This window comes from Ammospiza caudacuta, chromosome 1, assembly GCF_027887145.1.
Source record: "Ammospiza caudacuta isolate bAmmCau1 chromosome 1, bAmmCau1.pri, whole genome shotgun sequence".
Taxonomy (NCBI): domain Eukaryota; kingdom Metazoa; phylum Chordata; class Aves; order Passeriformes; family Passerellidae; genus Ammospiza; species Ammospiza caudacuta.
In genome coordinates, this window is record NC_080593.1 from 46,705,166 (window position 1) to 46,731,171 (window position 26,006).

The 26,006-nt window shown below is 36.7% G+C and overlaps 1 protein-coding gene across 5 annotated transcripts; it reads right to left on the reverse strand.

Annotated features, from left to right (window-relative positions):
* Positions 1 to 25,748, reverse strand: NT5C3A (5'-nucleotidase, cytosolic IIIA). Of its 5 annotated transcripts, none has more exons than XM_058818803.1 (10): positions 25,494 to 25,747; positions 12,061 to 12,167; positions 5,132 to 5,230; positions 4,619 to 4,688; positions 3,873 to 3,919; positions 3,639 to 3,724; positions 3,275 to 3,364; positions 1,895 to 2,057; positions 1,336 to 1,536; positions 1 to 613 (listed from the first exon to the last, which is right to left on the reverse strand). In XM_058818803.1, the coding sequence occupies exons 1-10, from the start codon at positions 25,603 to 25,605 to the stop codon at positions 512 to 514; spliced, it is 1,077 nt and encodes a 358-aa protein (XP_058674786.1). In that variant the 5' UTR covers positions 25,606 to 25,747; the 3' UTR covers positions 1 to 511. The 5 variants fall into 5 exon arrangements, with proteins under 5 accessions (XP_058674786.1, XP_058674938.1, XP_058675019.1 ...); XM_058818955.1 differs by having other exon boundaries at positions 25,468 to 25,696; XM_058819036.1 differs by lacking the exon at positions 25,494 to 25,747 and adding an exon at positions 12,552 to 12,567.
* Between the last annotated feature and the right edge of the window lie 258 nt (positions 25,749 to 26,006).

Here is a 26,006-nt window from a genome sequence, read left to right on the forward strand (position 1 = left end):
TTGGGTGAATAAAAGCATTTTTACTGATGAAAAATATATGTATGACAAACTTCTGTGTGAAATTATGTAGCATATGAGTAAGATCCTTCAAAGTACAGCTGAGACCAAAATGTCTTTGCAAAGGCAACAAATGCACACTCTCCTTACAGAGCATTTACACCTTCAATTTTACAAAATAGCCACGTTTTCTAAATGCTGCTCTGAAATGCCTGATTAAAAAGGACAGTGAACCACAGTATCCCATCAGCAGCAGTTTATCACATCTATAAATCCAATTTAGATCTTGTTATAACAGGAGTGTGAGACAATAAAGAACAGTGTAAGAGCAGTAAGAGGAGCTTGTTGTTGATAATTGATACAATATATATTTCATAATACCAAAATGAAGATAAAAGTTTTAAATTAAATCAAACAGTTCCGTAAATGAATAATAAACACATCTAAGATAGCACATGTGTGCTCTTCTGTCCAGTTGCCTCCTGGAAGGAATGGAGTGACTTGAGACTGCAATTTACAGGATTTTCTGTAGAATGGAGTTGGCAACTTCCAGGGATTCATCTTTCACCAAGACAATATCATAAGAGTCCATGTATTTTTCCAAAAGCTCATCTACCTAATTGCAAGAAGGAATAAAGAGAAAGACCCCCTTAGTTATAGAATTAATTATTGAAAGAGTTTTTGTCATTAAAATATTGCCCAATCTTTCCACCAAATTCTCAGAATAAGCCATGTAAATAATGTATTACTCCTACAAGTGAATTCCACAGGAGGACAGAGTAGGAGTGCCCTGACCTAAAGTGCATTCCAGGATATAATAATCATGTTTATTCCAGGATCTCACACATAGAGATACTGAAAGAAGAACTACTCCTGGGGAGGGCAGGGAGAAATAAAACTAAAGTTTTCTCTCTCATCAGTCCAAATGGATATTCATTATAAATTAGCAAATAATCAGTTGAGTGTTACTTAAAAACCCCAAAAAGTAAAAAGAAAAGAGGAGGGACTGCCTGGATTTGTTATTTGTGAGATTATAATTCTTCTCAATTATCAATTTAGTACTGAAAGGAGGAGAAGCCACAGGAATGTAACAGAATTAATTTTTATAGCCTCTGAATTTTACTTCTCTAGGAAACACCTATTTAGAAGTAGCTCTGTACAAAAACCAAGGCAATATATACTTGTGGCTCTGAGCTTATTAGGGTTGGAAAAAAATCCATGAAAAAATGTTTGAAATGTCAACCCAAATAGCTTAAACACTTGGTTTGATATGTGAACCACATTATATGTGAACCAGTGCTTCATTCAAAGCTTACAAGGTTATGTAAAGCTACTTACTTTATCATTGAGATAGCCAATCTTAAGAATGTGCTCAACATTTGCTACTCCATCTGCCATACTCAAGTCTCCTTGAGAATCACCCAGCAGTATGATATTGCTGTTGTCTTTTAGCTGTTTGAAGTACTCTGTGTTCTTCAAGGCACCATCATGTTTGTTGTAAACATGAATCAATTCTCCTTTAAATCCTTTTAATATTCCCTATTGAAAAAAGCAACACTGAAGTTATGTCTGGTACCATTCAGCCAGGACAGCATCTAGAATGAAAGAGGTGATGTTACTGGTGAGCCAAGACTGAACTGCAAAATCTGTCATGATGAACAAGATAAATTAGTTTAGAGTAATGTCATGGCTGTGACAGCACAGTTAAGAGCAGGCAGACAATGATTCTCCCTGCTTGGAGGACTGTATAGATCTATCTCTATATATATCTGTATATATATCTATATATATCTCTCTATATATGTATCTTGTAGTGTGTATAAATAGATATTAAATACTACACACAGTGTGGTACTTATCAAACACGTTTGAGAAGAATGTGTTATTTCATACGTACGTTTTCATCGAAGTCCATGAAATTGGAAACCACTTTGACATTAGAATGGTAGACCCCAGCCTGGTGGATTACTTCCTCAAGAATGTCACCAATCCCAGCAGAAAATATGAACACAGGAATATTATGTTCACTGAGCTTATCAAAGAAGTTCTCATACCCTTCTCTGCAACACAGAATGAAAAAATGAATCAAATCTCAAATAAAATAAGCCAAGAAAAGTTCCATTTTTTAGGAGACAATCACATCATCTTTGGAAAATAATTGATATTTCCTGAGCACTTTACTGCATTTCTTTTAATTCACTTTTTCAGGTTAGCAAGAACCATCAACCTAACACAAGGCATGCTTGCAAGAAACTTTTGCATCAAGCTGTTTAGTATTTGTCTGTATAATTTCTGCCCCCAAAATATCTAATCACATTTCCCTCCCTAAGTACTCCAGAACAAGCAATCAGAGCTTACTCTAGCTACTATCAGGCTGTACATCTCTTTTCAATCTTCCTTGCTTAAATATGTGACTTTCTTTAGGGTCATTACTGTAAAACAAATTTTGTCTTTAAATCTTCAAAACATTTATTGTTTTGTTTGCTGAAAGATTTTTAGTATGCAGTACTCTATGTATAGCATTCCAAGAACAAGATAATATTATCTCTATATGCTTTCTCCATACAGACATAAATTGGTAGAATTTTACATTTTAAAAAAAGTATTGTGAAAGTTCTGGAAAGAATTTTAGCTTGCGGATGAAGATTCAATCAACATGGACTTAAGCTTTCAAACAGGCAGAGACTGGGTCCTTGTCTTTTGTACAAAAAATAAGGATTCAGTCAGTGTTACAAACAAATACTTTCACAATTTAAATTCTAACATCCTGTTTCAGTATTCCAAAATTTAGTTTTACAGGGCTTTCATAGATGGAAATCACAGCACATTTTGGACAAGGATTTTGCTGTCTTTTAAACTTGCCTTCAGCCATAGAAGAACAATATTTAATACAACATATGAAACATGTTCCTCAAGTGCTTCTCAAAGGAATGAAGTTACACTTCACATTGCTCTTAAAAAAAAAGGATCACCAGTGCCATTTAAAGAGGATGAAAGTCTACAGAAATCAAATTTGTAGAGAAGGGACTAAAAAAACTTTCAGATTTCTGCTTTATACACTGAGATTATTGTCTGCATTTAGATAGATACAACAGAACAATTAAGTGGGAGCATGGAGAGCTCAATGTGGTCCAAGGTTAAGGTGTCTCTTTCTCAGGAAAATGTGTTTTTTAATTTCCCTTTTCTTTTTTTTTTTGTTCTTCCCCCAACACTCAGGAAGAATCTACAGAAAATGCTCTGAAACAGATTGATATAATTCAAATAAAAAGGAACTTACTTCAGCATAACATCAGATTCCCTTACAATTTCTGCAAACTTGTCCTTCTGTAAGCCTTGTTCAATGAGTAGTGCGTGGGATTTATGGTACCTAGAACATAAACAGAAAATGGGTTGAATGTTGCTTACATCACACTGCAATGCTTACTAAGGATCGCCTTTCATTAAATTTCATTATGAAAAACGCATCCTGTATGGTTAATTCTTGCTTATTCAGGTTAAGAGCAAAACAAAACCAGTTGTACAAAACTTAAAGAGATTAATTCAGTTAATGTAATAGCTAAAAGCTAAATACTGCCATTAATTTGCTTTTAAAGACTTACTAAATCTAATATTAATACAATCTGAAAATAGGTGTCTCTTACCATTCTACCATATATGGGTATTTCTCTTCAATGGTGAGAGCTGGATCAATTTCAATGGCATAGTAAGTTTCTTTCAGCTGAAGTAACTGAAGGGGGGAAAAAACCCATCAGATGTTTAATGTATTTCATAAAATACATTGGGGTTTGGTCTAAGCAATCAAAAGAACTCTCTTGTCAGGGAATAATGACAAATGTCTGTACAACAAACCAAATGCTTGTAGGTTTTTTGTTTACCTTTTTCCGACATTCATCTGTGATGATCTTAGAGTTATCAATGATGTCTGGGAAAGGGGTGAAAAAAAAGACAGTTAAACAAGATGCTACATTTCTTTTACTTTGCTCTACAACACTGTAAATGGCAAAGATGACAATGTCTGGTGACATACCAATATGTTTCCTCAGAACCTTTCTTACCGGCAACCAGCAAAAAGTACATTTTTCTTCAAAATTATAAAGGTGCCCTTCCCTTAATCTCTGATTTACAAGGTCAGTTACAAGCTTTTGTATCTATTTCTTGAGATTTAACTGTTTTGAAAATCATCCTGAGGCATTCTGTATGTTTTAGAGTTCCCACTTCTCCTTGTTTATTCCAAAAGACTACAGCATAAGGATAAAACTGCCAAGAATTCTAAGGAGTTTACAATCTGGTTCTTGCAGATGTCAGGACTATGATGGGTTCTTGAAAAATAAAAGTCAACCATGCCATATTTAGCCCCTAACATCTGAGTGTTCAAAACTTAATGTTTTAATTGTGAATGGCAACTTATTTGATTTAATTCACACAGATTTTGATTATTATATATATATATACACACATAAAAACACAGTCACTAGAATACTTTGTCAGTAGGTTGTACAGATTAGGTAACAAGTCAATATAAAATCTCATTTGGAAATAAATTTAATAGAAAATTAAAATATAGGAAAAACTAAAAGGAGCAAACAAATCAATCTGTTTTAAAAAAAATAAAAGTACTCACTATGACAAGTTGGACATCTTTTTCCATTGTAGGAAAATCTACTTAATGTCATATCAAAATCTGTAATAATCTATTTAAGGAAAGAAAAAGCAAAACTGTCTTACAACATGGAGGAACAAAATAAAGAATGGCTAGAAATTCTGAACGATCAACAATAGCTGCAGCTGAGTAGCATGTGTGTCACAGAAGCCTCCCTATTCTATTGAGCCATTGTCATGGAAGCTAGCATATCCCAGAAGAGTCATGGATTTTCTAACAAAACTGTTTTTCTCATTTCTTTGCTGAGAATAGTTTCTGAAATTACTAAGCTTCTATGCTTATGTCATTTACTTAACTAGTGTCTGGCTGAATTACACTTGAATCAACAAGGACTATTAAAAGAGTTAACATGTCTAAATTTTGGAGATTTCTTGAAGGTTGAATTCTATTACATATATACAGTTATGCTTAAATTTTTTGGCATAGAGTAACAATCCCACACTTGCTTTTATTCCAAACTCTTTGGACCTTTACCTGAAGTTTGGCAGCTCCACCTTTGATGAGGCCACAAATAATCTCCTCTACTCTTGCTGGATCCTTAATATGGACAGTCTTCTTCTGAAATTCTGGCATCTATGAAGAGTAAGAACAAAGACATAAATACACTTGCAGAGGAAAACCTCCAAGGCAACAGCTGCTGTCCATCAGACTGGAAGCTCTGCATCTACAAACAGTTTCATGTGACATCAAGACATGGTCAGGTCAGAAAGACAAGAGTAAGAAGAAGCAGAAAATACTCTGGATGCATTAATCAATGACTGCATACTGTTCTGTTTGCTTACAACACCTGTTTTCATTTCAATGCCTAATATCACTTTATTCAATAAGTTGACACTCAGAAAAGGTCATTATAGTTGTAGGAAAAAAGAGAGATATGTAGGAACAGGACATATAGGATCATCTTGTGATTCAGATATGTCATTAGGAGATGGTAAATCTTAAAACTAACTCTCTTTGCAAATAATATGCCATTAAAGTATCAGAGATAAAGAAGACATCTATTGTTTCCTTGAGAATGCTGAATTAGTGTCAACTGGGTATTTCAATACAACAAGGCTGTGCAGCAATCCCTCCTCCCTAGCCAGTCCATCAATTGCTACCATTACCTATTTCACTGCACACTTTTGAAATAACATGATATCACTCTATACATTCATTTTGGATGAAGTATATTTCTTGAATGTTTTGATAAATGAGGAATTTGGTATAAAACAAGAAAAAACTCCCTAAAACCCACAAACCCCCATTCTTTCCCAAACAATTCCCAAAGCCTTTGTTTACTATAAGAGTTTATCTTTAAACTTGCATAACGGTAGAAGAACTATTTATTTACAGGAATTTCCCAATGTAGCAGGTATTTATTTCCTTTATAATCATGTATGGACCCATTCTTAAGAAAAGAATCTGCAATCTGTCTAAACAGGCATTTATGAGTAGTAAACTTTATTTTCTGTTTATAAAACTTCAGAGATGCTAAAGTGTTAGGAATTAGATTTTTAACATTCTGATCCTTCCACCTTCCTTTTCTTATAGCTAGCATGTAGTCAGTGCTGCAATGAGCTAATTAAAATAAAACGTGGTGGTGGGGGGAAGATTCTATTTCAGGAAGTTTCTGGACCCAGAGTTCTGGTATCACCAATTGTCAGTAAGTCATGCAGAACTGTTTCTTCCAGCTCTTGATGCCAGTAAGTCTTTTCTTCATTAGTAACAGCCAACTTGCAGTCAAATTGCAATTTGGTTATCACATAAGAAACAGGTGCCATTTTAAGGTATGCAAACATATGTTTTTGTAAGGGCAAAGACACTTGTGTGCCAGACACAAGAAGGATCCGAACATACCTTGAAATATCAGCTCTAGTCCACTCTGTTCTCAGGTGGGAGCAAAACATTGCAGCTACATCCTTATCAGATGAGCACAGGCTCATCTAACTCTTTGTTCAAAACCCCCACTCTTACATATTCTTCACATTCCTCAACTACCTGTGTGTTTGGAAAAGTTTGCTTAATGTCTAATCTTCCTTACTGTAATTTCAAGTCATTCAACTTGGAGAAAACTGTTCTTTTTCTCAGATGCTCACTTCATAAATTTTTCCCTTCTGCCTGAAAGTGAAACCCCAGTGTTCTTCAATCTTCTTTTGCAGAACACAATTTTCTAAATCTCTGATAATTCTTGATGTTGTCTTGGCCCACCCAGTTGAACCACATTGTTTTCCAACACAGCATCCATGACTGTGGGTAAAACCTTTCTGCTCTGCTCTGACAAGGCCTTGGCTGAAGGGCCACTTTGGCCTTGTCTTCAGGTAGCACCTTTGCATGTACATTAAAACACATGCCCTGTCCTAGCAGTAATATGGTGAGAATGACTCAAATTCACTTGGAAATGACCAAATATTCTCCAAAATGACTCCTAGAAAGAAATGGGTATTTGTACAAAATGTTAAATTTTATATTTAATCATTCTGGGTTGTATCTTTTCTTCCATGTCAGTGCTCCTTTCTTTAGGTAAAACAAATAATTCTAAATCCACCCTGTGCTTACTGCTACTTTCTGGCTGATGTCCTCAAAGACACTGCTGAAAACCGAAAACAGAAATCCTTCTAGAACCCTAATCATGAGTCTCTGATAAATTTCCAAGTTTTTCTGCCCATTCAAAAAAGTTTTACCTATACCACAGTACCTTGTCAAAAATTCTGTCCTGAACAGGGTACTCACTACTTCTTTGTTTTATAAATCTCATAAAGAAACAAACTCTATTAATTTCACTTTGATTGGAAGAATTAAGGTTTTCCTTTCTGATCTTTTGGCAAAGACATTTTCTGTAAAAGTGGTATCTCCTAAGGCAATATCCCCTGAGTTCTTTGTGTTGTTGCAGTGCCTGGCTACTACTTCTTTTAGCACAGCAAAGCCACAAAAAATACATCAGGATTGACTTCCAGCTCTCAGCTACTTCCCAGGCTGGGAGTCATTGAGAAAGCTAATGAGAGTTGACAAGAAATAGAAGTCCTGAAAAATATCCATTAAAGGGTTCACTAATCTTTAGAGATATACCTTTACAAAGCATTTCTTTATTCACAATTAGCAACACATCTAGCCTCACAAAACAAAATATTAATAATCTGTAACTCTTTAAAGGTGCTTTATGGTTTTTCTTTTGTATGTTATATGGTGCTGGAAAACAAAAGTAAGCTTTCTACTTTTTTCTGCATAGACAATATTCTTTATAATGAAGCACAAAGCACTTTGGCTTGGTAATTTTTGTACTGTAAATTGACTAATGTAATTCCTTTAACTTTCAGCAAATTATATATGTATTTTTAGATTTGGAATGCAAAAATCAAACAGTGAAATCTAAATGCATGCTTTTTAAAGAAGTAGTTAAGCATTATTTGGTTTACTTAGATACTAAGCAACAGATTTCCTAATATAATTAACTTAAACAGATGTTGGGGTTGATGGAGAGATCAGAGGAAGGGACTGGATAAGGAAAATTGGATTGTTTGGTACTGTTTCAGTTCAGACTGAGCCCTTTCATAAGTTTCTGAAACAACCTGAGGAAAAATCTTGGTAAACACTTTAGTAGATCATGTCAAACAAGAAATTGCTTAAGATTTTAGTATGATGAAAACTTCCTGCTTTGATGTTGTAAACTCATACTCAAGATCAGTTTATAAGACTAATTTATTTCTAACACACTCTTCATTTTTGCACACAAATTGGTTGAAGAGTATTTTAATTTAGGGGTGGGAGAAAGTCTTCTACAGCAAGTATAACCCAGACATTTTCATTCTCACAGACACTCTTAGAGGAAAAAACAAGTCTACATTACAGGTGTGACATCTGATAAAGCCTCAGACAAATAGGGTTAGACAAAATAGCCACTTTTTCTATCACTAGTTCCTGGTATTAATATTTGCAACTGCAATTCTTTTATTTATTCTTTATCATTATTATAGTAGAAGTAAATGAAACTGTCTAAGGACTGGGTAAATGAAACTGAAACTGCAGCCACCAATTTTCTGGCAAACTGTTTCCTCCAATGTTTTACACTCCTGCCCAGTTTAGCTGTTGTTTTGTTGTTGCATATTTGCCATTCTTCCCAGTTGAAAGAAAAAAGCAGATTCTAGTTAGAAAGAGCTGATAAGACAGATGAAAGAGTTAAGGGTGAAAAGTTCAGTCAATTTGATAAAATTAGTGTTTCTATTTACTGTTTAAGAAAATTCTAGCAGTCAATTCAGTGTGCACACATAAACCTCCCAAAATTCTGATGCACCAGTTGACTGGGATGAGCACAGATAGAGAAGCAGCCAACCAAAAATCTCCACAGCACTTAACCAAGTCAAGAAAGCTTTTCAGAACCAGGAGCTTCTACATACAGAGCTAAAACTACATAAGCACAGGAAAAGCAATTCAAAATTCATTGTGACATCTGAAAATACATAATCTTAAATCACTTAAGTGCCCCTATTTATTCTGTCATATTATAAAAGTGTGAGAAGAGTTTTGCTTTCTTACCAAGAGCATCTATATGCTAATGAATAGCTCAGAGGCTCGTGTGTCTTAAAACATATGTATGGCAACTCCCAAAGGTAATTAGTGGTTGGCATATACACTGGCCACAAATACACTTTAGTTTCTGGTCTCTGACATATTTAGGAGCCTCTGAGAGAAGGAAGAACAAAACTGAAAAAGATTATTTTAAAGGTTGAGCTTAGTTGGATTTATGAAAAAGAAAACAATTATCTGCTTGTTTGTGATAGCAGGTAACTGGAATAAGGATGTAGGAAATGATTTTGTAGCTAAGAATGTTGTGGTCATACCTTGAGGAATGAACAGTAATGGATTCACGCAGGTTTGGAAATCCCGCAGTCCTACAAACCACAGAATGGGTCATTTACCACAAGGATAGTTCTGAAAATTACAAATCTATTTAGTACATGAGACATGCATCTGTGTAGCTGGGTTAAGTAAAGAGAAGTATTTGCCATATTCAATTCTAGTTTTGAAATGAAGTTTCTTATATACAACTGGATATCAGAAGTGCAAAAGAACTGCTTTTATGTATCCAGGTGCTGCTTAGTACATAAGTTGTCTTCTTAGTATGTGAGGCAGTGTGTATCTAAGTGCATGCTGTGTCAGTTTGATTATAAAACAGGAGTTGGTGATAAGACCTGTCATTCATTTCAGTGATCTAAGTGAATTTACAGCTGCCATCATAGACATTTCCAATTAGGTATTCCAGGAAATTAAAAACTGATTGTGTCCACAAGGAGTAATGTCATGTTCTGAAGCTAGGATTATACCGAATTTTTCAATCTACTGAGTGTTGGAGGTACAGCAGTTGCTTTCCTCCCCCTACCCAGTAAAACAAGTCCTGATGATTCACACAAAAATTAAAAAAAATCTAATAAAAAGTCCATATAAAGGACAACTGAGTGACCTTTTGTGTTCACTGTCAGTAATTTTAAGTAGGGAAGGACGAGTTGATGAATTACTTGCTATCTTAACTACATAGAGATATGGCTCATTTCACAACCGACTCTAGACACAGAGCCTAAAATATTACAAGTACTAACTCAATCTGTAGGAGGTTGTCATCATAAGTCTGCTAAGTAATGCTCTGACGAAGGACATAAAAAAATGGTGCAGAGTATTTTTATACTGATACCCTGTAAGCCTACACTACTTGGCAAATATCAAGTTTTCTTATTTTATAAAGACTCATCTAGTATGGAAGCCTCCCAAAAACCAAATTGTTGCTAAGAAAACACCCTGGATTATAAGTGGGAAAATTTTTAAGAGAACTTCTCTATAAATTTCAATGATTGATAGAGTACTTTGTTAGATGTCAGTAATTCTGAATCACAGTAAGAACTGCTCTCACACTTGTAAATGTATTAAAAATATTCCACAAAATTTCAGATTACCATAATGTCATGAAAAGGACAGGGTAACAAATAAGATCGAAATAAAGATCTAGCTGTAATGCTATTGATGGGATGTGAATTTCAAGTATAACACAATTTCTATTTTCCTACTTTGTTGGTAAACTTGCCTTAGACTAGACTAGGTTTCAAACCTGTCATCTGTTGATATAGAGAACACACAAGGGTGGGCTGGCAGGGAGAGAGAGCTATCCATGTTATTTCTGAGCAAGGCAAGCAGAAATCAAAGTGATAAATTGGTTAGGGGAAAATTATTTGTAAATTTGATTCTAATCTATGCTGACAGCTTCCAGATACAAGAGTATAAACCAAGACGAAATGACATTTTGGGAATTGCAGATGCCCAGTTTCAAGGTCTTAGACTAGCTATCACATACATTCATTTATGAACATGTACCAAAAAAGGCAGAGCATGGCAGCAGTGACAGCTGTGAAATTTGATACCCAGAAGCTACAGAAAACTGTTTTTGGTGATCTTGGTGGAAGAAAGAAACAGTTTGGTAAAAATACAAAGAAATACTGTACATTCCTTAATTTACATGTTATTTTCCAATAATTTTTTTTCTCTCTATTAATACAGAACATGACTTGCTCTGGAAAACAAAGCTTAAAAAACTTCTGAAAGCATGCAAGCTTCTCTATGTAATTTCTGCTGCTTGCAACATTTGAATTGCAAGAAACCGGGGAACTATAACAAAATCTACATAATGACACTGTGAGAATCTTTTCCTCCAAACGCTTATGCTCATGTATGAAGCAAGACTGCCTATAATTCAGACAATTTGAATTCTGGCCCATGAATGCAACAGAGGTCCCTCTTAGCTGCTCCAGCTGTTAGTAGGCTTATATTTTAGACAGGAACATCAAAAGCTACTGGACATGAGTGTAATCACATCAATCACTCCATTATGTGCAGGTAGTCAGGAGAACTTCACTAGTTATCGTGCACTCTTCTAGCATAATCTGAGCTCAGGACAGAGACTCACTAATTTATAATTCCCAAAACCATAATACATGTTATATTCAGATGATGCAAACTCAAATATGGTAAGAAATCCTTAGTAACTAGTAATTACCAAATTACTATTTTAGTAGTTCTGCCAAGAAATAGCCTTAGGACTACTTAGTTAAAAAGTAGTTATTATGGGAATGAAACAACAGAACACTAAGTATCTTCACAGTTACTTGATAACATGCTGTAAAACTAGATACCCAGCACAGGTTATATGAAATAACTGAAAATGGGTTCACTGCTTAAGCTATTTTAAGACATGGCATAGGATGCACATTAAAAATAATTTTTCCTGGTTTACGGTGTTTCTTTATTTACATATTTTTATACTTAATATGCTGGATTCTGATACTGAATTTGGAAAAAAAACCCTTATAAAAATCTGGAGAGAGCGCTTTCACAGAAAACATGACAACAGCATTTCCTCTTGTGTTTTTAAAGGAGAGTACCTGTGCGTTGAGCTTAGGGCACTCCTGATTCTTCTGTCCTTGATTTTGTCCTACTGCAACAGCATAGGTGGCAAGCAGAGTCCAGAGATGCAGGGCTTGCATGCAGGCTGCCAACAAAAACCAACCAAATCCTTTTAAGAATTGGTCTGCTATATTATGTGGTCTTTCTATTCCTGCTGCATAAAATAAAAGCCAACATGCATGGTACATAGCGACATCACTGTGAAAATACCAAGACTCCAGAACAGTCTGATACATAGTTAGAAGTAGAGGAACATTTAAGCTATTCAATGAAAACCACTAAGTATATTTATTCCTTTGATGCTGTTGCTCATTCTGTGCTATCACATTTTTAATTTAAAAATACAGTTTTTTAGGTTTTTTCACAGTCACAATTAACAACTGTAAGTAAGCCCTCTGCTCATAACCTTGGCTTAAAAACACAGGCAAGAAGACAGTCAATACTGCTGACAGAAGCTGTGCACACTTACCAGAGGGTTTTGCAGGAGCAGCTGCAGAAGCAAAAGAAAATTCCTCTTGCTTGAGACACACTAATATAGCAGCCCAGGGTGCAGTTGAGGGCGTTTCCAAATACAGCCTGACTAATCCCCGTGCAAAACCCCAGGGTCCTGTGACGCACGTCAGCACTGCACAGCAGTTTGTTATGCTCAGCAGTACAGCCCGACGGGCTTACAGATCATCAGCTGGTGCACCAACAACAAAACCTTTGACCTTCACTGAATGAACAGCTTTCATGGATGCAGCAGGCAAATTTGGGCGGCTCTAACAGAGGAAGGCAGCTGTTGTTCAAAACAGAAGTTTACTATTTTGTTATTTTTTAGTCCTTTTACAAAATCTTTCCAAGTATTTTAGGATTTCCTGTTGCACAGTGCCACAAATTTCTTAGAGCTTCGTTGACATGGTTTCAAAAATGTTTACTAGGCAGCACACATTTATTCATGTAGAAGGAGCAAATGAATTAATGAATCTTTGTTTTGGCTGTAATTATCTGTGTGATACTGAAACAGGAAATCAAGGAGCCTTGTGTGTCAGGATTTTTGAGAGCCAAGGCAACTCCACATAGTTTTAGAAGTTTGTCATTAGGCATGCTGCCTGATCAAAGACCATAACTAGGTGACAGAAGATGGATTAAAAAGAAATGTTTTTTAGAGTGAGGGGATGAAAGACCTATTGTCTAATTGTATTTTACATTTTGGAGTTGTGTAAATGCTAGTGTCACGCAAAGCTGACTATTGCTATGGCAGCAGTGCAAGCTTCTCTACTACTACCATAACTCATGTTCAACCTCAGGTTTATGATCCCTGTTTCAGGATGCCAGGACTAACCACCAACATCAGGCCAAATCATACATGGCCACTAATGTGACCAGTGTAATTGTCAGAGCTGAAGCAAGGGCAGGTTACAAGTGTAGCATGTACAAAACCCGTAATGCTATAAAAAACCCCAACAATACCAGGGCTCTAGAAATTAATTAGTTATGAAAATATCTGGTGTGCTTTCTACACTAAAAAAACCAAACAAAACAACAGACTTTCTGAAGGATACAGTTTTGTGTCTGCATTCCAACTGTAGGCTACTATGTAGTCTATCAGGATTCCTCAGTGTATCTGACCTACATGCGCACTTTCATTTTGTTTTCAGAGGTGTTCACTGTTTTGAGCCAATGAAATAACTGAATACTTGAGCTAATACAAAACATGCAACTTTACTCAACACTTATCCTCTTAGAATTGACCAAGATCCCCTGAAATGTACATGTTAAATTCTGCTGTATCCTGAAGCAGTGAAAGAGTTTGAAAGATATGTTCAAAATATAACATAATCCCTGCTATGACTGTATACAGTAAATTGAATTTACCTGGCATTGGTATTGCCAGGATTCATAGCTAGCACTAAACTACTTGTTATAGCATTTGTACACTGTTGTAACAGGTAACATTCAGAGAATTTTACTCTTAATAGTATTTTAATATAGGCAGCATGCTTTTCATTAATATTTTTATAATCATATTTGGGGAACATATGTATAGCGCAGTGTATTGAATAAATATGAATTATTTGCACAAAAAAAAAGGATTTTATGTCCCTGCTAGATTTCCAATGTTAAAAAATGTTACAAACAATGATGTAAAATACTATTGCTAGATGATTCATGTAGTTCAGGTAAGACATCACTTGATACATTCAGTTTGCAAAGAACCTGCCTTTGAGCTGTCAAGAATCTAAAGAAAGCTAGTTTCCCTTTCAGAAAGCTGGGGAAACAAAAACAAGATGGTTTAAAAAAAATTATTTTATTAATAAAAAAAAAAATAGTTACAGAAATTAAGTCCAACTCTTACAGACTGTTTTTGGTATACCAGACTATTTAGAAAGCATTCTAAACTATTACAGCCTCAGTGAAAGCCCTAGAAAATGGCGTGAGCAAAATTTCTGTAAACATTATTACAGCCAACACCTAATTCTTAGAAAAACATCTACACTATCTTTATCAACAGTGTACTTTCACTCTAATGAAAATGCCATACATGAAATTTCTCAGCTACAAAACCAGACTGTCTTTGCAACTCCAAGAAATCTTTGTGTACAACACTTTAATTACCACAGCTCCTACTAACCACATTCTATTACTGCTGATTTGAGCCTGTTGAGCATTTTGTTTACAGTGTTTAATGTCTGGTAAAAGAGGAGTTAAAATGAACACTGATTTTTTCACAGAGAGAGAAATAAACTCCAGCATGACATTTCTACTCTTGAAATATGGAAAGACATTTCAATATATTTCAAGAACCACAAACTGAAGAGGTGTAGTTATTTCAACAGATAGATTCTATTTTAACATTTTCTCTTTGGCTGAGGGCCATATCTTGACTACAGAATATTCTATGCAGAAAAAGAGAGAGAGGAAAAAAAGAACAACACTGAAAACACTAGATGATTTATAATTTATATAAGACTGGGAAAAGGTTCAACTTTATATGCTCGTGTGTTAGGTGAACTTGGTTTGTAGAGGATGCTCTTGAATATGAAGCACTGCAAGTTTTAGTCTAAAGCAAAGAAAAGCTGGTTCTACCAGTCCTTCCACACCCGTGACCTAGGTTGCATCCATTTGTGGAAGGAATTAGCACAGGTATATTGCCTAAGCAAGTAAGCTGAGCTTTTTCTTTAACTAATAAATGGAATACTTCAACTAAACTGACATAAACTTTTAAAGATCAAGAAAGAGATCATACCTTTTTAGAATATTTCCTGCAATATTTAGAAGTTACTGAATTCTGTGTAAGGTGATTGAATCTTTGGTGTGAACATTAGCTACTGTCTTCTCATGAACTTACTAGCTTTTATTCCTGTTTAGTGACCCTACCACAACTGAACAATTTTTGAATATATCCCTATATATTTAGTATGTTGCTTGACTTTACTTGGGCAATACCTTGCTTTATTGTAGGGATCAATTTTAAACATTAAAGATCTGTATTTGTTGCCTAATTTTGCTTTTGTACTAAGTTTACTTAGTACATATTTTCCAAAACAGCCTACTTGATATAACCTCATGACACAGGGAAAGGTACCTCAAGTACCAAGACCAAGCAGAAGAAAGGAACCAACACAATCCTACTGTACTCAAACATGATTATTATTCATGCCCTAGTGAATTGAGTTAATGAGCAGCATAATGGCTCCAGGAATAGCTTTTTATATCTGTGACAATTACAAGGAAAGTAAGATCAATGGTCAGTTTGATGAAGCTGGGGTACATAAAGGTTTAGAAGGTTGCTTGCAGGAACTTTGGATACCACTTATCTTTGCAGTACAGGTTTGGTGTAAAAACCCATGGCAGCCATATTTACAGTTGGTATGATGCAAGGAGCTATGATTTGTATATGAAAGTGTGTGTCTGTCGCAGAGATCACTTGTGAGGAGTTAAGCAATTCTAAAAAGAAAGAGCTTGAACAGCACATGTTATGAAAAAGTGCTAAGAACATATTAAAGACTGAATTGAACAAATTGTGATAAATCCAGAGATGGCACATGCTAAGTAGGTGAGGCTCTTAACCTGAATGGTATCACAAGACATACTTGTGATATTAAAGTCTCTATATCTTTTAATAGAGATTTTCTTGATCTGATCAGAGATCCAGGTTTCTTTACAATTGATGGGAAAACTGGTGATCATCTAATAGTTGATCATTTATGGCTGTACTGAACACAAAGCTTAATGTCAACACACACATTAAAACAAGTCCTTAAGCATTTCTTCTTCTGTTTAATACATTTCTCTGATGATAGAATAAAAGATATTGCAGCATCATTGTCCCTTATGCAGCTTCTTCTTGCACTTACAAAATCATTCTAAAAGAAGAGATTTCTGTTGGTGATGGATCAACAGATATTTTGGCTCTTACAAGAAAATGAAGAACTAATAATAACTAGGGTCTACATTTCCAGTATTTCCTGTGATCCTGTCAATTACGAGTTTGGGCAAGAATTTAGTCTGAGAGAATAAAGGAGGTACAAAACATACAGAACAGTTCTGGGGTGAATGAATGCAGCTCAGGATAGGCATTTTTTTCTCTGATTGTATATTAGGGGAATCACCTAATCTTTGTGCCTAGCTGCCATTCCCTCATTGTGCAGAGATTTAACCTCTATAACTGGCAGGCTAAAAGAAAAGGTATGTATTATTTAGTTATCAGTAAGTATCTCAAAATGATGAAGAGATCTTCAGACATTTCTAATGATAATCTTGGAAATACCACAATTCCCTAGCCAAATTTAAACTGATGGGTTTTTTAATCATCATTGCTTCTCTCTTGCCCTTGTGAAAAAAAAGAATATAAAAATATTCTAAATGTAAGCAAGTTCAGATCAATACAATTAATCACATTACACTTAATTTTTAAAAATAGCTTCTAAAGCACCAGGATTGAAAGAAGAATTCAAGGTTGTAACACCATTCATTGCTTGGCAGAAGAATATGGAGGATTTTTTCTTGGCCTTCATACATACCTTTCACTATTCTTACCAGAGCTTTTAGGATAAAATCTTTATAAATCCATTATGAACTTGGAGCTTAAATACCAAAACCAGTTCTGCTTTCTCTACCTTACATGGAATAAACTAGAACTGGAAAAGGCCCGAGTTTTAACTCCATCCTTCCTTTTTCTTGCCAGTTCTTCTGAGAACACAGATAATAATTTTTGAAAAATAAGAATTTTTATATTTGAGTGGTACTCTCATTTTCCTTTAATACTGCTATATGTTGGAGTCTGCCTGTCTGAAAGATCAATTTCCCTACATTATACAGAATCTAATGCTTTCTTACAGAATGCTTACAGGTGAGGCTGCTGGTACAAACAATCCTTTTCAAAATAGCTAGGCAAACAATGTAGAATTCTAATTACTGGCAGTATGTAAATATACTGTGATACATTTACAAATCATTGATTCTTAATTAGCTATCAGGTATGCAAAACCTCACCTTGCATAATAAGGTCATTTTGATGAGCCATACTATTTTCCCCCCAAACTGTACATTCACATGTATACCTTTTATAATTACATATCCTGTATATATCTACATGGACATGCATTGAAAGAACTTAAACAAATGCCTATTTCCCTAGAAGCTTCCCATGTAACACTATCTAGAATGGAATTTGCATTAAGGCCAAGGCTTGGACTGAAGCAGTTGCTGCTGATTCTCTTTTTCTCTTATCTGTTTCTAAGAAAAAAAAAATCAGCTTAGATTTTTTTTCACTAAGCCTAAGAATCCTATATCTAGATCAAATAAACTCTGACCCTTGAATAGTGGAGTTGTGGGACTCAGTTTGAAAGCAAAGTCAGCAGGACAAAGTTTAATCTACAATACATTACCAGACACTACATGGAAGAATTAAGTGCTAATATAATATTTCAATTAAATTACACATTGAGACTAATGAAGTTTTTAACTGGTATGTTCTCTTTGATTACAAACTCTTTTTTAAAATTAGTGAAAAAAAAATCCATTAAATCAAAAGATGAAATACAACTACCAAACACTCCTTATACAGGTAACAGGCAGCAGCATCATGACTTGAGGCATGAAGGATTGTTTTGACTCCACATCTCCGTGTGTTATGAGTGTTTCTCAATGCTAGATCCGTTCAAAGATGCTGGATGCCATATTTCTTGTTTCTCTGTGCACTTGCCTTCTGGAAGTGTTCAAAACCAATACTGCCTCTACTATTCCTTGCACTCTACTACTGCTGAAGTACCGAGAGTGCTCCTGCTTTGTGCTAACGCCTACCCTTCAGTTTCATGTATGATTTTTCCATGGCAACGTGCAGACCAAACTGAGGCTTACCCATCAGTGATACTCACTGCAAAGGCACATGCAGCTGATAATAGTAAGTGTTGCCATAATAGCTGCTGAGTGAAAAAAATCACATTTTTGGTCTGATAACTAGTAAGTTTCTGACAAAGAGGGAAAGCTTTAAGGGAACAAGATTAATGGAACATTTCAGTGGTATTCATTCTGTCATTTTAACATCTAAACCACAAATAAACTAGGATTATTTCAGTGATCCAATCTGCAGAGCAGACAAACAAATCTTTATAAAGGAGTGCACAAAGGAAATGACAGTTAATGAGTGGGAAACAAGTAAGAACAAGCACATTTGAACAGGAATTTTCTTGGTGGCAAATCCAGCTCAGGAAGTCTGAAAGTCTGTATACAGACAATTATCAAAGTCTGGGCTTTACCCCAGCCCTTTCAAAATAAAATAAAATAAAAAATTATTTTTAAAAGTATTGAGATTTATGAAAGTAGGAGCCACATTTCCTTCCAGCAATAGGTATTACTGCTATAATTTAGAGAAATGTTGTTTAAAATTATTTTTGTAATTATCTTCTGAGGTAAGTCAGTGCAATTCTCTACTACTTTAAGATATTAGTGAATGAAAATATTATAGTTACTTTTAGTATTTAAACATGGTGTCTTCTTTGACCTTTATGCTGCAATCTTAAACATATGTCCACTTGTACTGAAAAATGCCTTTTTTTTTTTTTTGGCATTTATACAAAGCACTCTTGATTAGGCCAATTTAAAAAATTCTATGGACTTTTAATGGACACTGATTTTTTTTTTCTTGAACCAGCAGAAGCTCCCCATAAATAACCTATTAAAAAGTTGACTAACAAACAGCCTCAGATTCCAATCTAATGGCACATTGCCTGTCAAGCTGCTGCATGATAGCCATTGAACTAAAATGTTGCTTACTGCAGTCATAAGTTCTCTGATGTTTTACAGCAGCTGACCCCTGGTGATTGATGACTTTTGGATGGGAGAAAGAGACTGACATCCAGCAACTGGTCAAGATAAGAGCTGTATGAAGACTGTGCCCCGGGAAGAAGTCTCTGCAGATCAACTACTGCACAGTGGTGTGACTGCAAGAAGGCCAGTTAGACTTCACACACACCCTCCATGACAATATAAACGTCTCTCTTGCCCAGTTTTATCTGGCCTTCTAACCCTGCGCAGTGGTTAGGAAAGGAAGGCAGGGAGAATAGCTGTGAGGTGTTCCTGCCTCTCAGCTGTGCTTAGCCTGATTTCGGCGGCGCAGCGGGAGCAGCCCGGCTGAACGCGCCGGACCGCAGCGGGCAGTGGCCGGGAAAAGGCCCCGCTGAGGGCCAGGATTCCCTGCAGGGACAGGCTCCTCCCGGTGCAGCGGGAGCAGCCCGGCTGAACGCGCCGGACCGCAGCGGGCAGTGGCCGGGAAAAGGCCCCGCTGAGGGCCAGGATTCCCTGCAGGGACAGGCTCCTTCCACAGCAGCGGCCGCCGCCCCACACACGGCCCCTGCCAGCGCCACCTGCTGCTCCGAGCCGTGTGCTGCAGCTCGACCAGCCCGACCTGCCGCCGTGAAAACCAATTAATTACTCTCTGACAAACGCACCGAAACACGGCAACAAAAGCTAAGTCTGCTTCTCTTCTAGGATTTTTCCTTAAGCTCTCTCCAGTAATAACTCTTTGCAGGACGTGAAGCGTACACTGTATTTCACTTGCACAAAATACATTCGTGTATGCACACATGGAGGGAAGAGTGGTGGAACATTACTTGAACTAGCCAACACAGAAATGTTGCATGTATGATGTAATTCATGCCAGTGAAAATAAAACGTAAAAGGAAGCTGTGGTGGGTTTTTTTTTTTTGTGCGATTTTTTGTTTGTTTGGCTGGTTTCTTTTAAAGAGAGGACTTCAAAAGTTCAGGCATTTAGCAAGTTTCCAGTCCAGACTTATACAAATTACAATGTTTTCACATTTACAGGTACATTGCTATTGAATTCACCACTAGTATTTGCCTACTTATAAATGCATGGATCCATACCCTGGGTCTCTTATATTGATCAGTTTAGATACTTTCTATAAAAGCTGGTAGTTCTTGTTAACTCAAGACTGAATGTATGACTGGAATGCTATGCAACTTTAATTCATAATATGAACAGGTTTGCAATAATATGTGGATTCAGGCTAAAAACTAGAAAAACCTTATTACTGCTTATATTTGACAGTTAAAGGTAAACATGTTTAAGACTTGCAGTATTTAAGCTGTAAAAGAGTTTAACAGAACCGATGCTGTAGGTCAACTGGTAAAAATGAGTTATCACAAACAGGAGAAAAATCACTTAAAATATGACTTAACACATAGCAAGCATTTATTAAAAGGTAAATATATTTCAGAGCAGAATGAGTAACTGAAAGATTGCTTTTCTGTCTTGGAGAAAGACTTTATACAAAAGATAAAAGAAAGCAGCAAAAAAGCTTTTCTGAGCCTAAACCCACAATCTATACTGTATCCTGACATCTACACTGACTACTTGGAACTCAGTTTTCAGATACAGATAATCAGTATGTTTTTGATAACTGTTATAACTTGTATAAATGAGTTCTAAAGAAACTAATGCAGAATCATAGATTTAATCTTCCCATACCCATTCCTTGTAAGAATGTAGGTTTCAAATTACTGAATTAAAAAAAAAAGCCCAACACAGGCAGGAGCAATTTCAGAAAATGAAGACCTACTTCTGAAACAGATAGCTGCATTGTAAGATCAGTTTACTATATTAAATGAAGTAAAATATGAATATGTACATAATTTTGACAATGAGAGGAGAAAACAATGGAATTAAATCAATTTTCATTCTCCTGGGATACAAATTTCCTAATTTTCTAACTGAATTATTTTGCAGTGAGAATGAAACCTGTTACTGGTATCTAAGTTATATCAACATGCATTGTCCTTAGGGTTTTTCCTGCCCTGTGAAAACTTGCTTTACAAGCCACATGTTACGTGACTTATATGATGCACAGTGGCTGCCATTAGGCAGCCTGGTATCATGCATTATCTAGGTGGCATATATTGTGATTATCTCTGCAAACAGCATGAGGGCAAAACAACCTTGTTTTAGTAACTGGTGTCTACCGCTGCCAGTTGATTTTTCTATTGAGGAATACAGTCTAAACAAAACCCAAGGTTTATAGGAATAGTTATATAGCATCTCCAGTACTCACGTCAAATTTAACTTGGTTTTAAAATGTTAACAATAATCTAAAAATTATTCTAATACTCTAGTAACATAAGGGCTCTCAGTCACATGTCAATAGGTAGCAGTGGTATTAGGAGCTCTTTCACTTCTCACTACTTAGGTTCACACATCACAGTGCCATTCTTTTCAAACAATATTATTCCCAAATGGATCATATCACTGCATGGCTCTTGAGGGCATCCAGACAGTGACAATGCCCTGAAAAGGCTTCATTAGAGGGAGTCCATCTTCCTTCCATTCCCCTTTTAGTGATTCCAGTTTACTCAGACTCAAACCCTTCTTCAGCTCTGTATAGGCATAAGCACATGACAGAGTTGCAAATACCAACCACTTGGACTCCTGAATATGTATGCTACACATTACACACTCCTCTGCTTTTTACTCTGCTGGGAGGTCAACCTGCCAGAGCAACGTCACAGTTACTATAACAACTAGTTACCAGCAACAAGACAAGAATAAAGAAGTGGTGTGTGATTGCTGCCAGTTGTATCTTCGTCTCCAGCACAAATGCTCTTGTGCCCTATGAAACAAGAAGACAGTCTCACCAGAGACTGCCAGGTAAAAGAAAATAATAATAACAATCAAAAAAAACGCACTTCCCTATTCCTCTAATAGAATATATACTCACAGAATATGTTCCTTTATTTCTTAGGCAAGTAGATAGATAGCAGTTACCTTGCTTCTTATTAATTTCCTTATTTCCCTCCAGGTAAAGACTACTACTGCAAAAACCCATGCATTTCTTCCCTTGAACACAATAAACTGTGCACTGTCCAGAGAGAGCTGAGTGGGTGAAATGTTTCCTGTAAACTGACACTCTGCTTTAAAACTGAGTTTAATTTGTTGTTGCTGAACTTTGATACAAAGTCTCTTTTTCATGTAATTACACCTCTCACTTCAGGGGCAGATTGGAGAAATGGACAAATGTAACTACACAAACTATACCCCGTTTTCTGGAAAACAAACCTGAGAGAGGAAGTCTCAGTTTAAGGTATTCTCCTATTCTGTTTTCAACAAGCTCTATTGCGTTTCTTAGTCTAACAGAAAAAAAAAAAAAAAATAAAAGCTCCAAAACCAAAGAGTGAGGAACAAGCTGCTGAAAAAAACCCCAAGATTTTAACAACTGTATTTATGAAACAGACAACAAAATATACTGTTACTCTTCTAAGAAGTTTTTTCTTATGTTAAGTGCACATTTTAATTAATTTGGGCTACTGTTTACAGGGGAATGTTTCTGAAATATTTAGGCAATGTTTTTCACTCTAGTTTGTGAACACCAGTTTTCTGCCGAGCTGATCAAAAGCTCAGCAAAAAGTATTCAATCAAAAATTGAAGTCTATTGGCAATACAACTATTTGCTTTATAGGAATACACAACTTAATTGCAAACTTGTCTGTGACTTGAAAAATCCAAAAGACTGAACATTACTCTAAGGTTTCATCTCTTTCTAAAATAGCCTGGAAACATTTTCTAGAAAGTTACTCTGAAAATCTAATTAATGGTAACCACCCCTTTAAATTACAGTGAGCAACCTTGTAGCTAACTTCTGCTTTCACCTGACTGTGTAAACACTTGTACAGTTTCACAAAATTGGCAACGCGGCTGTGCTAAGGAATGGCACAGGGCTTGGAGAGATGTTTGTTTCTTACCACACAGAGTGAAACTTCTGTGACCATTACTATTAATGCCTCTGTTACTTCAGAAGTGGAGCTGAAGTAACTCTGTCTACATTCATGAGCGCCTAAAGGAAACTCCCTGTTTGCAAACTACACACTGTGGAGGAAGACACAATATTAACATTTTAATTATAAATTTAAGCCTTTTTTATCAAATAAAATGAAGCAATTTTAAGATGTCTCCATTAAGCTTAAATTTCTCTCTCTGGCTAATTGGTGTGCTTAAGGAATTCATCTACTGAAATGTGAGCTAGATATTTAAGAATTACCTGATTTCATTATTCAGCAAGGAAAGAGGGTTACCCTTTCCCACAATGCTTGAGAATCCTTTCCACTTTTCTTCACAACATTTCTTCTTGGCATCATAATCCTTGATATTAACTTCTCTTACAGATGTTCTCTTTGATTTGTAAAAGTTCCTGTCTTTTTAGCACTTAAAGCTATATAATTTTTTTACTTATACTTGGGTATTTATATTCATCTAACTTTATTTTGACTAAGAAAGAAAAATTGCTGTAGTTAATTATAATGAACTAATGTTTCACTCACATAACTAAGATGTAAATAAGCCTGATCCCAACTGCTTTTGATAAAAGTTATACATCAAGGTAATTCTGAATCTAATGTGGATATAAAACTACAGTGCAATGTTCCCCAAAGAAAATTTAAACCAAAAAAATCTGCTGAAAATATAAGAATGAGCCCATAATTTTAATATGACACAGGTATTGGAAGAAGATACATTTCAATAAGGCAGTATTGTTTCTTACCACCATCATAAATTACACTAAGTTACAGACTGGAAAAAGCATCTTCTCCACAGCTCAAAGAAAGTCCCCTTGTCATAAAATAAAACTGATACAGTGTCTCATAAATGACAAACATTGAATCAAATCTGCATTGGTGGATAAAAGAATGCAGCATATTCAAACAAAATGCATGTACACATTTTTGACAAACTCAACGCCTTGGTATGAAGTTTACATAACTTTTTCACTTATTTCAAAGAAATTGCACAGACAGAAAACACGTGTCCACTGAAAATACTACGTAAGAAAGAAGACCTGCATTTTTAGAACTAAGGCTGTTTGCTAGTTAAAGTGGCAATCCAAACTTTCTGCTCTCCCATGAGCCGTTGGAACTGTCCTTGGAGAAACTAAAAACCAAGTCATTCCTCTCCAAATTGTCAGATGACATGACTGATGACTAGAAACACTATTTTTTTCAACAGTAAGTGATGCCTCTACAATTATCAAAAACTCCAAGTAGAATTCTTCTTTGGACCCACATTATCACAAACTGCCCTGCATGAATTCCACTGGCAAGCATGGCAATGTGCGGCCAAGAGAGCACTTAGGCAGCTCGCAATTTACATACAGAATCCTAGCTCTTACTAAAATCTGTTTCCACGTGTAATTATAAAAATTCATCAGAGCTTTCAGTAAAATTCAGCAGGGGATCACAAAATACCCATTAGCTAACATCAAGCGCCTTGACGACTTCAGTTCAGTTCTTCAGTACGGCAGTGTCCAAATCACAAAATCTGAAGGACTTCCACATAATGAGCATGTTGCCCAAACTAAGATCTCTTACGACCCAGTTATTCATAAGCAGATATTTAAATAATTTCCTAAACAACAAGTTTAACAAGGGCAGCTAGAGAGAGCGAGCTCCATCTTCCTTTTATAGTAACCGTGAACAGACTGTGCTTCCCAGTTTCAACAGATGGTTGAACACGTGCTGTGTGCGTGTCCATTTTCCTTTTAAACTAACTGCGAGCAGGCTTGTAAATTACCACCAAGACCCAGGGGTACGTATGTATCCTACAGGTGTATACGGGCCGGACAGGGCAGGGCGGCGCAGACCCTTTCCTCACGCACCTTTTCCGTGCAAGTGGGTCACGCTGAGGGGGAAGGAACAGCTGCTCCTGCCTCCAGCGCCTGTGCTTACAGAAATCCCAAACTGAGCTCAAGGTCCCCCGTCTGCCTCTCCAGATATCCCCTCGGGATACCCGCCTGGCTCCGCGGGAGCGGCCGCGGGAAGCCGCCGGCCGCAGCAGAGGAAGGGCAAGGAGAAGGGCGTGCGTGCGGGGGCCGAGGGGCTCTCGGCCTCTTACCACGTACCATCTCGATGATCTTGGTCTTCTTACCCGTCTTCTTCTTCATGGTGAAGATGTACTGCGCCAGCACCACCCCGCCCACCAGCGCGCACACGCTGGCGCTCGCCACCGCTCCCATCTTGGCCACGGCGGTCCTGTCCATGATAGTAGTTCCCGGGGCGCCGGGAGCCGCTGCGGGGAAGCGTGGCTGCGCCCCTCGCTGTGGGCGAAGGAGCGAGATCCCGGCGAATCCCCCCTGACCGACCGCCGGGTCGGCAACGACGGTGCCGCACGCGCCCCGCCGTCCCGGCCCCTCGCCGGCCGTACCACGCCACAGGGCAAAGGGGGAGGGAAAGGATAGACGCACGGGTGGAGCTGGACGCCTCGAGAGCAAGAGATTTCTGTGAGAGGTTTGAAGAAGAAAAAGAAGAAGTCGTCAAATGCTTAGGGTTGCTTTTTAAATTTTTTTCCTCTCAGAAAATACAAAATAAATGTTTCTCTTCTTTGCTCTTCCCCCCAAGTACAGGACAAAGTGAGAGAGCCCAACGGCCCATGGCGCCGCTT

Coding starts and splice junctions, on each gene's coding strand:
- NT5C3A (XM_058818803.1), bottom strand. CDS start 25,605: ATGGACAGGACCGCCGTGGCCAAGATGGGAGCGGTGGCGAGCGCCAGC. Junction 3,365..3,638: donor TACCCATATATGGTAGAATG/GTAAGAGACACC, acceptor TTTATGTTCTAG/GTACCATAAATCCCACGCAC. Junction 2,058..3,274: donor GAATCTGATGTTATGCTGAA/GTAAGTTCCTTT, acceptor TCTGTGTTGCAG/AGAAGGGTATGAGAACTTCT.